General features: G+C 43.2%; 1 protein-coding gene across 1 annotated transcript in view; it reads left to right on the forward strand.

Moving 5' to 3' along the window:
- Positions 1-14,320, forward strand: part of LOC129707432 (probable phospholipid-transporting ATPase IIA) — a 98,392-nt gene that overhangs the window by 20,534 nt on the left and 63,538 nt on the right. Inside the window, exons 7-12 of the mRNA XM_055652461.1 lie at positions 1,662-1,756; positions 3,012-3,092; positions 3,950-4,025; positions 7,458-7,534; positions 9,970-10,130; positions 12,769-12,911. Of these exons, the coding sequence (XP_055508436.1) occupies positions 1,662-1,756; positions 3,012-3,092; positions 3,950-4,025; positions 7,458-7,534; positions 9,970-10,130; positions 12,769-12,911 (633 nt within the window). The remainder of the gene's footprint in view (positions 1-1,661; positions 1,757-3,011; positions 3,093-3,949; positions 4,026-7,457; positions 7,535-9,969; positions 10,131-12,768; positions 12,912-14,320) is intronic.

Raw genomic sequence — 14,320 nt, forward strand, 5'->3', positions numbered from 1 at the left:
GAGCTATTGGCCTTCTTACTGACCCAGTGCTGCTGCGTCCGTGACTCCACCTGTATCTGCCACTGGAACTCGGAACAGCTGGCAGACAATGTTCCTCCTCTTGCAGCCTGACCCCTTCCCCCTCCACAACTTCAACCCAGCCAGCTGCGGAGGGAAGTGCCAAATGCAGCGTGTCCTGACCTCCCGTGATCTCGGCAGCAGCTGATTTCTGTTCGGCTGCACACTTCAAAGCCCAGAGAAAGCCAAGCAGTTTAAAGTGCACTGCTGTGCCATTGAGTGGAGTGCCTGTTAAACCATAGGTGGTACAGTTAATGCAAAATTGTTTGGCTTTATTAGAATCTTACCGCTCTGAAAAATAACATACTGCTGTCCAGTGCTGTAAGTTATCTTTTATTCATTGACTGTGCAGCAACAGTCATAGATTATATCTTCTAAATAATAATGGTCGGTTCTGAAGGGACTATAATGGCCAATAGACGAAAGAATATATTATTACATTTCTGGAAGAGCGTGCCATGGAGATTTAATGTTGACAGTGCCTTAGCTGACATTGATGAGGGACCTGTGTGACAGGTGGATCTGGGTTGCATTAGCAACTCTTCTGAAAGATAAAAGAGTTTAATGATGAAAACAGCGGTGAAAATGACTTGAACTTTATACTGATGGGGCCATGTAAACTACACTGAGATAGGTTGTATCACAAGCATAACATCAGCCATTTTCTCAACTATAACCACACTAGTCTGTGCTGCCAAACTTTCATCCCTAAGTGCAAGTTGTATAATTCTCTTGAATTAGTTAACAATATTTCGTAGAATGTTGGTTTGGAAAATCAAAAAATTCACCCCTCACAAGTATATGGCTCGCAGTAATTTGAGCTCCACAATGGAACATTTCTGTGTTATTCAGGCAGCACAGTGGCACAGCTGGTAGAGCTGCTGTCTTACAATGCCAAAGACCTGGGTTCGATCCTGACCTCGGGTACTGTCGTTTAGTTTAGAGATACAATGCGGAAACAGGCCCTTCGGCCCTCCGCACCAACCAACAATCCCCACACGTTAACACTATCCTACACACACACACACGAGGGAAAATTTACATTTATACCAAGCCAATTAACTTACAATCCTGTATGCCTTTGGAGTGTGGGAGGAAACCAAAGATCTCGGAGAAAACACGCGCAGGCCACGATGCAACCGTAAGAGTTCCGTGCAGACATGCACCCGTAGTCAGGATTGAACCCGGGACACTAGCACTGTAAGGAGGCAACACTGGCGCTGTAAGGAGGTAACTCTACCGCTGCACCACCCACAGTTTTGTTTGTGGAGTTTGCACACCTGTAGCTGCATGAGATTGCTCCAGGTGTTTTGGCTTCCTCCCACGTCCCAAAGATGTGCAGGCTTGCAGGTTAATCGGCCTCTGTGGAAATGGTCCCTAACTTGGAAAGAGTAGATGAGAAATGGGATAACATAGAATTGGCGTGAATTAATGATCGATGGTCAGCATGGACTCGATGGTCCGAAGCCGCCTGTTTACATGCTGTATCTCTCTTCTACTATAAACCAAACCAAGCCCACAGCTATTTACCAATCTATTGAAGCATGCGTAATAGTATTCTCCACCTGTGGCTTGAATGCGTGTGACTGTTTTCTGTGTTTCAGGGTCCTGTTTTATCCGCACTGATCAGCTGGACGGTGAGACTGACTGGAAGATGCGCTTGCCTGTTGGATGCACGCAGAGGTTACCCATTGCAGCTGTAAGTATCATAGGGACATCTGGATGTTGTGAACAATACCAGTGTGCAATAATATAGTAATTACAATAATGCGGCATGGTGGTAGTGATAGAGTTACTGCCTTACAGCGCCAGTCCCAGTTCGATCCTGACTATGGGTACAGAGTTTCTACATTCTCCCTGCTGTAAACTACATGGGTTTTCCCCGGGTTCCCTCCCACACTCCAAAGGTGTAGTTATGTAGGTTAATTGGCTTGGCATAATTGTAAATTGGATAGTGTTATTACACAGGGTGATTGCTGGCTGGCAGGGACTTGGTGGTCCGAGTTTCGGCGCTGTATCTCTAAACTAAACAAAGCAGTCCATTTCTTGTAGTTTCTGTCTTCATCTTGTTTCATGGAGTCAAAGAATTGTACATCATGGAAGCAGGTTATTTGGCCCATTCAGTCCACACTGACGATTGATCACTAATTTGGCATTGGTGTATATGTGTGCTTGATGATCAGCATGGACTCTGCCAGCTGAAGTACCCGTTTCCCAGCTCCGTGACATGTACTAATTCACCTGTTTACACTAATCGCCATTTGCGCTCTTCACACTCCCATCAACTCCTACACATTGGAGGCGCTTTACAATGCCCGAGTAACCTAGCGACCGGCTCATCTTTGGGATGTGGGAGGAAACCCACACTGTCACAGATAACAGGGAAACTCCCTGCAAATGGCGAAGTCAGGATCTATCATTGGTTGCACTAATTAATGTTCATCGTGCCTTCCGCAAACGTATTCGTCATAGAGCGACACAGTGTGGATACTTTGGCCTGGCCTGTAATTGTCCTTTGGCCTGTAATTTGGCTGTAAAAGCCTAAATGTAGCCGCCCGGGCGAGACAAACTAAGGGACTGTACACTGTGAAATCGACATAGGATGGAGTTTATGCGTGCTATTTTCGTGACACAGTATTTTACCTTGTAATCGTTAGCTTTTAGAAATGTTTGAATGGTGCACTGACTGGCTGACATTTAAAATTTCGTTGTACATGGCTCATGTTACAATGACAATAAAGAAACTATTCTATTCTATTCTATTCTATTCTAATTGTCCTTTGGCCTGTCATTGTCCTTTGGCCTGTCATTGTCCTTACCAAGTAAGAATTTAATGTTTCAGGACATGACCATAAAACACTCTTGACTTGACTTGAGATACCAATGAATTAGTAAGTCAGATGTTGATGTAACAAGGTTGTTCATTTCTTACTCTGTTTTCTTTTTCACAAAAGGATCTGCTACAAATACGGTCCTCAGTTTATGCAGAAGAACCAAACCTTGATATCCACAGTTTTGTGGGGACTTTCTCTCGGGTGAGTTGGTTTTGCTGTCTGCGGAGAAAATTGTTCCACTTTGGGTTGGTGGGGGAGGGGGTCTTTGTTCAGGATTCTTGGGCTTAATAATGTTTTACTTCAAATAAAAATATATTGTGCAAATTCTGTGATTCCCGTAAAAAGTGTCTCTCCTGCTACTTTGGTTTAGTTGAGAGATACAATGTGGAAACCGGCCGTTTGGCCCACCGAGTCCGCACTGACTAGGGATCACCCCGTACACTACAGTGCCCTCCATAATTTTTGGGACCAAGACCCATCATTTATTTATTTGCCTGTGTACTCCACAATTTGAGATTTATAATAGAAAAAGCCACATGTGGTTAAAGTGCACATTGTCAGATTTTAATAGAGACCATTTGTATACATTTTGGTTTCTCCATGTAGAAATTACAGCTGTGTTTATACATAGTCCCCCCCCATTTCAGGGCAAATAAATAAATGACGCTTCTTTGTCCCAAACATTATGGCGGGCACTGTAGCATATCATACACACTAGGGACAATTTACAATTTGCAGAAACCAAATTATCCTGCAAGAGGAAACCGGAGCACCCGGAGAAAACCCACGCAGTTTGGATCAATAGCACCCGTAATTAGGTTCAATAACAATTGGGATTTGGGGATACATTGAAGACAAAGAACAGTCATTTTGGCATTCGGTAAAATAGGAGAATAATGCAACAACATAAGTGGATAAGAAATGCACATATTCACACTTAATATATTTTTAATTTGCCGATTGGTATGATAATCCCAATCTTATATACAAGCAAATAACAGGATCCCATTAAGACATTACAGCCACTTCAAATAAAGCCAATTCTTTATGTGTTTCAGGAGGATAGTGACCCACCAATTAATGAGAGTTTAAGCATTGAAAACACATTATGGGCCAGTACGGTTATAGCATCAGGTAAGGTGATTTTTTTTTTAATATTTCTGTTCATTCTCGAAAAAAAGTGACTTTCTCATATTCATGTCTTTCTAACCATTTTTAACTGCTTATTGTTGCGAAAATTATGCTGTCAAAAAAGAAATTTTAAATAGAAGTCTTCTCAACGACATAGTTTTTGTTGATGTAACCTTGAATTACTGAATTGCCGCAGGTAACTGTGGAGGCCAAGTCAAAGGATATTTTTAAGGCAAAGATTGACAGATTCTTGATTAGTAGGAGTGTCAGGGGTTATGGGGAGAAGGCAGGAGAATGGGGTTGAATGGAAAAGAAAGATCAGCCATGATTGAATGTTGAAGTAGACTTGAAGGGCCCAAAGGCCTAATTCTGTTCCTATAACTTCTGAACATATGTGATGCACATTTGATTTCCTCGCAGAATCCAAAAAAAGTTTTTCAGTTGGTTTAATGGAGAAAATGATGCAGAAATTCGTTGTTATAACTTTTTGTGCCTGTTGCACACCAGATATGCAGTGTTGGCATCAATTCATCACATAAGATACATTTGATGCATTTATTGTCACATTAGACCAAAGGTCTATCAGAAAGAAACTAATGGGAAAACACATTGTAACAGCTACTTACATAATACACCAGGTATATAGTTAGTTGACAGTTTGTTGTAGCACACGTTAAAGGAGTTATTAATTATTCTGGTGAATCCAATGTTTGGAAGCCAAATGTATATCAAGCACATATATCAAATATGTGTGCAAATTCGGCGGTTCCTGTAAAAGTGTCACCCCCGTACTGTATTCGAGAGAGACTATTTCCACGAATATTGCTCCATTAAATCCAGTCAATTAATTGTTGATACTTTTATTTCCATTTAGGATGCACATCAAGTTGAAATGTAGCTTAGTTTAGATATACAGTGCTGAAACAGGCCCTTCGGCCCACCAGGTCCATAACAAACAGCGATCGCCGCATACATTAGCACTAATCTACACACACTCAGGACAATTTATAATCTTTACCAAAGCTAATTGACCTACAAACCTGTACATCTTTGGAATGTGAGAGGAAACCGGAGCACCCGGGGAAAACCCACGTGGTGACAGAGAGAAGGTTCAAACTCAGTACAGGCAGCACCTGTAGTCAGGATCGAACCCAGGTCTCTGGTGCTGGAAGGCAGCAACTCTACCAACCGCTGTGCCAACCCATATTGAATATGTTTTGTGTGGAGTGGGTTGTTATGGAAACCGCCACTGTTGCTTGTCAAATTATATCATTCACTGAAGAAGGGACTTGACCCGAAACGTCACCAATTCCTTCTCTCCAGCGATGTTGCCTGTCCCGCTGAGTTACTCCAGCATTGTGTGTCTATCTTTGGTGTAAACCAGCAAATCTGCAGTTCCTTCCTACTCATTGACTTGTACGTAGCCTGACTCCTTGAGGGATCTGACCCGTCCTCTCTCTGGAGCCACCGCTCCTCCACCCTCTCACCAAATGCGCACTGTGGCTGCAAATCAACCGTGCAATGTTGTTGATTGCTGCCTACGGCCCAGATGGCACATCTCAATGTCAGAATTATGTGAACAAAATGTCAAAGCTTAGCTCTTAATAGTGACCTATTCTCTTGAGGCATTACAGTATGCAAAGACAGTGCGATCCTGTGTTTTGCCTTTGCGCACAAGTCAGATCGCAATGTTAGTTGTGATGGAGTAATTGGGTAATTGCTCCAGCTGATTTACAAATCCTGAAACGCCTCTTTGTCCAAACTACTGCGTGCGGTTTGTTGATGACTTAAAGCCTGTTAAAGTTCTCTTTTGAATCACCAAGATTACGATCTTTGGAAATTACTGTAAAAATCTCTGTTAACACTTTCCTTTCCTCCCCTGCCCCTTTTCAACCCTGACGGCCCCTTCTTTCCCCACACCACCTTGCACCCTTTCTCCTCTCTCCACCCATGTCAAATCCCAGCAACATCATTGCCGATAAAGTGTCCTTTCCACTGCCAGGTGAATTTGGTTAACTGTGCACAATAAGACGTAACCAAAGACAAGTAAAAGAATTGTCCCACCCCAGTCATTCCTCCTTCTCCTGTCTCCCATCGGGCAGAAGGTACAGGAGCTTGAAAGTGTGCACAACCAGATTCAGAAACAGCTACTTCCTCACTGAACGGCCATTCCATAGGCTAGGACAGTGGTTCCCAACCTTTTTTAGTTCATGGCCCCCTTGGACTCTTTAATTTTTCTGTCCCCCCCACACACACATTATTAGTGGCCCCTGTGGCTGTACCTGTGGCCCCCTAAATCCCCAAAATTTTCTGTGACCCCCCCTGAAATTTTCCATATGGCCCCAGGTTGGGAATCACTGGGCTAGGGTACTGTCTGATTCACCTCTACCCCATTGCGGACATTGGACTTCATCTATGGAACTGTTGTGCTACAATGCTGAGACCTATATTCTGCACTCTATATCTTCCCCTTCCCTTTACCTATTGTATTTGAGTTTGACTTGATTATATTGATATATAGTCTTAATTGGATCAAATGCAACACAAAGCCTTTCACTGTACCTCGGTACACGTGACAATAATAAATCTGCGGCAACACAAGTCTGTACTCGAAGCTCAGACTTTGAGACATGGTGGTGCAGCGCTTGCAGCACCGGAGACCCAGGTTCGATCCTGACTACAGGTGCTGTCTGTACAGAGTTTGTACGTTCTCCCTGTGACTGTAGGTTTTTCCCAAGACCTTTGGTTTCCTCCCATACTCCAAAGACTTATAGGTTTGTAGGTTAATTGGCTTGGGTTTGTACACTTGGTATAAGTGTAAATTATCCCTAGTGTGTGAAGGCTTGTGTTCATGTGCGGGGATCGCTGGTTGGTGCGGACTCGGTGGGCTGAAGAGCCTGGATCCACGCTGTAACTCTAAACTAAACTAAAAGTCCTGTCCCACGGTACGAGTTCATTCCAAGAGTTCTCCCGAGTTTGCCCTGATTCGAACTCGGAGATTTACGGTAATGGACACTCGTCGGTACTCGGGGCTCTCGTGGACATTTTTCAACATGTCTTCACGTGTCTTCCCGCGCTTACCTGCCGTTAGCGAGTCTTCCCGAGTACCTTCCGTTAGCGTTACGAGCCACTAAGAGACATCCCTGAGCTCCGACGTACCTGCTATGTTCATTCTCCATTCTTACTGCGAGTTTGATTTTTTTTTAACTCGGGAGAGCTCTTGAATGAACTCGTACCATGGGACAGGGCTATAACCTTCCAATCTGACTAACACATAAGAATGTAATATTCATGGATATTTTTAAAGCCACAGTTAACATGCACACATCTTTGGAGTGTATGTGAGGCAGCTCTGAATGTTGAATTATTGACACACTTAAAAAGGCATTTTAATTCTTGCTTATTGATGCTTTTATAATGTTGTTTCCATTCCAGGCACAGCAGTGGGTGTTGTTATCTACACAGGCAAAGAAATGCGGAGTGTTATGAATACTTCCCACCCAAAGAACAAGGTATAGTTTGGAAATCTTGGGCTAGAGATTAATTAACATTAAATCTCATAATTCTCACTCCAGGCAAAAAATAATGTTGAAAATAAAAATTAGAGAAATATCCCATTAATTTTATTTAATAATGTAATGTAATACGTTCGAAAATATCACAATGAAATCTTTCATCATTTGATATGACACTTAACAATTTGTCGCATTTAGAACAGCTTTCACAGTTTCTTGAAAAAGATGGCACAAATTGTAAGGAAAAAGATTTTAAATATGAGAAGGAATACATTTCGGGTCGAGAACCTTCTTCAGACTTCACCTATTCCTTTTCTCCGGAGATGCTGCCAGACCTGCTGAGTTACTCCAGCATTTTTGGTTTAAAGCAGCATCTGCAGTTCCTTCCTGCACAATATTTTAAATATGTTTCCTCAATAATGCAATGCTTCTGACAGAATGTTCTGTGTTATTGCCAGAGCAATTATCAAGAATTTAACTCGCAGCAAACTTGGTGATCGGACGATTATTGTTCAGACATTTGACAGTAGCCATATAGATTTCAGCTTCAGTTTAAAAGGAAATTGAGCGATGTTAATGTAAATGTACTAATGCATCAGAACAGAGAAAAATATTATCCCAGATTTATGAGACAACATTTTTTATTCTGTGGAGAAATTAGCTTGTAATTTATTGATTGATGTATTAATGTCACTCATTTCTTTCTTCCCTTGTTGGTCATTTTAGTTCCACCTTGTGAACTGATGCAGTCCTTTAGACTTTAGAGATAGTGTGGAAACTCCCTTCAGTCCACCGCATCTGTGCTGACCAGCAATCACCCCATACACTAGTACTATCCTATGCACTAGGGACAATTTACAATTTACAGAAACAAATTAACGCCTTTGGAGTGTGGGAGGAAACTGAAACACCCGGAGAAATCCACGCGGTCACAGGGAGAACGAACAAAATCCGTACAGACACTATCCGTAGTCCGGATCGAACCTGGGTCTCTGGTGCTGTAAGGTAGCAACTCTCTCACTACGCCAGTGTGCCACCCTTTTGTTGAATGTACTCCCACAATGTAGCTGGGCCGAGAATTCATGGTTTTCATAGAACATAGAACGGTGGCAACATATTTTTCCTTTAGTTTACGTCCATATTGTTTATGATTATCACAAACAATAGAGGTCCCAGCACAGATCCCTGTAGAATACCACTGGTCACAGACCTCCAACCAGAATACACCCTTCCACCACTCCTCTTTGTCTTCTACAGGTAGTGGAAAAGTACATAGCCAGTGCCCTATGTTCTATGAAATCCAGGAATTCTCCGCCTAATACATTGTGCGAGTGGCACACTGGCACAGCAGTAGAGTTGCAATTGGTACAATTAATTTTAGGATAGCCAAGCCTTCATGTGAAGAGGTGACCTTTGGCCAAACTCTGATGCCATACACCTACCACAAGGTGGCAGCAGGAGTAACATCATCTGGTGAATGGGAATAATTAATGAGTTGGGATTGGGATCACTACTCTGCACCCACACACCTTGGGTACGAACCAAAGTCTATACATCATTTGTATTTTTGTTTTTGAGTTAAAAGCCCAATTTATTGTCAAGTGTTCCGTTTTTGTTTCATGAGATGTCTCTTGATGAACCATCTCTTGACGGTTTTTTGTTGGTAGGGAAAAAAGACAGCTTGCTGTAGTAACTCGACGGGTCGGGCAGCATCTCTGGGGCACATGGATAGGCAATGTATTGGGTCGGGACCTTTCTTCAGATTAAACCCGAAACATCGCCTGTCCACATTCCCCATAGATTTAGATTTAGCGATACTGTGTGGAAACAAGTCATTCAGCCCACCGGGTCCATGCCGACCTGCGATCACCTGTACACTAGTTCTATCCTATACACTAGATATATCCTACACACTAAGAACAATTTACAGAAACCAATTAACCTGTAAACCGGAGCACCCAGAGACTCCATACAAACTCCATATAGACAGCACCTTTTGTCAGGATCGAACCTGGGTCTTTGGCCCTAAGGCAGCAAGTCTACTGCTGCACCACTAACTTTTGAGGTACTCCAGCACTTTGTGTTTATTGTAAACCAGTATAGATTCATAGAGTGATACAGTGTGGAAACAGGTCCTTCGGCCCAACTTGCCCACACCGGCCAACATGTCCCATCTACACTAGTTCCACCTGCCTGCGTTTGGTTCATATCCCTCCAAACCTGTCCTATCCGTGTACCTGTCTAACTGTTTCTTAAACGTTGGGATAGCCCCAGCCTCAACTACCTCCTCTGGCAGCTTGTTACATACACCCATCACAGTATCTGTTGCTTGTGACTGTATATCTTAAATGAGTAAAATATTGTATTATAGTGTTTATTTTGTTTTGGAGGCACGTGGAAAAATAATTTTCTCTACTATTGTTTATTTGTAGATGGGGCTGTTTGACCTGGAGGTGAACTGTTTAATGAAGATCCTGTTTGTTGCACTGGTGGTGTTATCCCTTGTGATGGTCTCCCTGCAGCACTTCCGGGGACGGTGGTACCTCCACTTGTTTCGCTTCTTTCTTCTCTTTTCCCACATAGTTCCTATCAGGTAAATGTTATTACTGAATTTCCGACAATTGTTTCTATAAGGTTATACTATTTTAAGTCCCTTGCTTTTCATCCCCATTTTGGACTGCCTAGTTCATCCATCTTGTCCATGTGTCATCTACACAATTTGACCCCATGTTTGCCGGTGTCAGAGCTTACATCTTTCATCCTCTTGGCTGACAATAAATGATCCGAGCACAGATTCATTGGGGAAAACACACAGTGCTGGAGTAACTCAGCATCTGAGGAGGGAATGGGGGTGGCCCGGGTTCGATCCTGACCTCTGGTGCTGTCTGTATGCAGTTTGTGACCACGTGGGGTTTTTCTCCGGGTGCCCCGGTTTCCTCCCACATTCCAAAAACTTGTGTGTTTGTAGGTTAATTGGCTTCTGTAAATTGTCCCTAGTGCGTAAGTTAGAACTAGTGTACGGGTGATCGCTGGTCGGCATGGACTTGATGAGCCGAAGGGCCTGGTTCCATGCCTGGTTCCAGGCTGTATCTCTAAACTAAGCTAAACCAAACTAAACTAAAGATCAGCAAAAATATAAATCTAAAACCTAGTAAAGGTCATCAAGAATATCAATTATAGAGGCACAGGAGGTGGGCAAGGTGTTAAATTAATATTTCATAGAAACATAGAAATTAGGTGCAGGAGTAGGCCATTTGGCCCTTCGAGCCTGAAATACAGACATTTCTTGTCTGTATTTTCCAAACAACAGACATGCCTGGGGACTCTAGGAATTGAAGAGTGATATCTTGAGGTGAGGTCACATCACTATTGGTGGTGTACCAATTGAATAGGTAATTGAACTTTACACTGAGTGGTGCTGTACTTTAGTTTAACAATACTTGATGAAGAAAAGATTGATAAGCGGCAGTACTCTTGGCCAATGTTCAGCTGCTCTGTTGATAGTTTCCATATTGGGCTAACATACATCACCTCTGCTGTAGGTAACCGCAGGTGAATCGAATGTGGGGGAGGAGGAAGTCATGGATTGATGGGAACTTGTTTAGGTTAGTTTAGTTTAGAGATACAGTGCGGAAACAGGCCCTTCGGCCCACCGAGTCCGCGCTGAGCAACGATCCCCGCACTATCCTACACAGAACAGGGACAATATACAGTTATACCAAGCCAATTAATCTACAAGCCTGAACGCCTTTGGAGTGTGGGTGGAAACCGAAGATCTTGGAGAAGCCTATGCGGTCACGGGGATAACATACAAGCTCTGTCCAGACATCACCCATAGTCGGGATTGAACTTGGTGCTGTGAGCACTGGAAGGCAGCAACTCTACTGCTGTGCCACCATGCCATGTGAGAGAATAGTTTACAGGAAAGTACGGGGATGGGGATGTTGGGAAATCTACAGAGGATAGGCTGACTGGCCTTCGCTGTTATGTGAAATGAAGTACAATAATTCATTGATTTTTGGAAGAGCTTATCGATAAGTAATGCTTTGTAAATCAAAATGTTGGACACAATGCATTATTGATATTTCAGCAGTCTATCACTGCGATTATCACCAAAACCAGCTTTGTAAATTGAAAGCACATACCTCAAAGAGTCGATAGCATGACAACAAAACATCATGAATTAAATATTTATACAGCAAGAAATTACAGTACACCTAATGTTTTCCAGCAAACCTAAAATCGTTGCATTTTGTATCGACATTGATACTCGTATCTTATCTGTTTATAGTACATTGGGAAATGGCATAATAATTCTGTTTGAAACATTAAGGGCCTGTCCACTTGCGCGTAATTTGTGTGTCGTTTACGCGACATTTGCGCGTCATGACACACAACGCGCTCGTCGTGGCGCATGATGAGGCGTGGTGGCGTAGGCAGTGATGGGCGGTCGCGCGCGGCGCCTCAGGATTTTGGGATTCACAAAATCTTCGTGCGCCAGCTGCGTGACGTGCAAATGACGCCCAAGTGGGACAGGCCCTTTAGACATCAGAGATACAGTTCAGAAACAAGTCCTTCGGCCCACAGAGCATGCACTGACCAGCGATCACCCCATACATGAGATCTATCCTACGCACTAGGGACAGTTTACAATTTTACTGAAGCCAATTAACCTACAAATCTGTGTGACTTTGGAGTGTGGGAGGAAACCAGAACACCCAGAGAAAATACACACGGTCACAGGGAGAACGTATAAACACCGTACAGACAGCACCTGTAACCAAGATTGAACCCGGGTCTCTGGCGCTGCAAGACAGCAATTCTACCGCTATGCCACTGAACCGCTAAACCTGTGTAATATTTTACATTTATAATCAAAAGATAATAGGATAAATCTTTATTTGCTTTTCTGAAGGAATCATTTGACTCCATTGCTTGTACTTAGTTGTTCCCAACAAAAACATGTGGATAGACACAAAATGCTGGAGTAACTCAGCGGGACAGGCATCATCTCTGGAGGGAAGGTATGGGTGACGTTTTGGGTCGAGACTCTTCAGACTGAAACGTAGCTGAAATGTCACCGATTCCTTCTCTCCAGAGATGCTGCCTGTCCGCTGAATTACTGCAGCGTTTTATGTCCATCTTTGGTGTAAACCAGCATCTACAGTTCCTTTCACATGAAAACCCGTAGAGGTCTGTCTTCTTATTTATGTTTCTTCTTCCTCCTCTAGTATTCGTGTAAATCTGGACATGGGAAAGATGGTCTACAGTTTGATGATTCGCAGAGATGACAAAATTCCTGGCACGGTGGTACGGGCCAGTACCACTCCCGAACAGCTTGGGAGAATTTCCTTTGTTCTAACAGACAAGACAGGTATGTTGGCCGAGGGTAGACACAAAATGCTGGAGTAATTCAGCGGGACGGGCAGCATCTCTGGAGAAAAGGAATAGGTGATGTTATGGGTCGAGACCATTCTTCAGACTGAGTCAGGGTGGAGGGAAACGAGTTATGAAAAGGTACAGAGCAAATCACAGCCAGCGCTGATAACTCAAGGCAGGTGGAGCCCACACTGGTCCATTGTTGGCTGTGGACGAGGTGATAATGAAGGGATACAAACAGTGAAACGTAGCAAGACGACTAGTGTGGGGGGAGGGACAGAGAGTGAGGGAATGCAAGGGTTACTTGAAATTAGGAAAATCAATATTCATACCGCTGGGTTGTAAGCTGCCCGAGCTAAGCAGGAGGTGCTGTTCCTCCAATTTGCACGAAACCTCACTCTGACAGTGGAAGAGGCCCAGGACAGAAAGATCAGTGTGGGAATGGGAAGGAGAGTTAAAATGTTTAGCAGCTAGCTTGCGGTATGCATGTGTAACCCAAAGCATTTTCAAAGCTGCCACGGTTAAGGGCGTTGAAAAGCTTCACGAGGAGGATAACTCGAATTACGAGGTTTAAGTAATTAAAGTTATTCAAACCAGGTGTTTCTGTTTTAAAAGGTTAATATAATATAGAAAATATTAATAATTAAGAGATTGGGCAGCCACGTTGGCGCAGCGGGAGAGTTGCGGTCTTGCTGCGCCAGAGACCTGGGTCCGATCCTGACTACAGGCGCTGTCTGTACAGAATTTGTACGGCCTCCCCATGACCCCTTGGGTTTTCTCTGTGATCTTCGGTTTCCTCCCACACTCCAAAGACGTACAGGTATGTAGGTTAATTGGCTTGGTGTATGTGTAAATTGGCCCTAGTGCGTGTACGATAGTGTCAATGTGCGGGGATCGCTGGTCGGTGCGGACTCGGTGGGCCGAAGGGCCTGTTTCTGCGCTGTATCTCTAAACTAAACTAAATTATTTTAAAAATCAGCTTGGATAAACTTCCATTTCTATTGCGATAGTAATAAGAGGTCACAAATGTGAAAATGTTGCCAAAAGAATAAAGACAAAGCTGGGAATGTTCCTGAAGAGTTGAAAGTACTGTGTCAGAAATATTGGGAAATACAAAATCTGAGATGGCTTTTGAAAAGGAATTGGATGAAATTATGGGGCAAGAAAAGGGTTCAAGGATATAATAATGGAACACGACAATTGGCTCTTTGAAGTGTTACTGTGGACCCAGTGAAGTAAATGACCTCCTGATGTGATGTAGCTTGATGATTCAAGCTGAGCATTTGTGGCATGGGACAGGTATGCTAACAATTTTCTGATAACGTCTCTTGTAAATCAGTGGTGGATTTTGTAAACATCAAAGGAGTGGGAGTTGTTTCGAACGCTTTTCCATCGAGTTTGTCT

Source organism: Leucoraja erinacea, chromosome 21, assembly GCF_028641065.1.
Source record: "Leucoraja erinacea ecotype New England chromosome 21, Leri_hhj_1, whole genome shotgun sequence".
Classification (NCBI taxonomy): Eukaryota; Metazoa; Chordata; class Chondrichthyes; order Rajiformes; family Rajidae; genus Leucoraja; species Leucoraja erinaceus.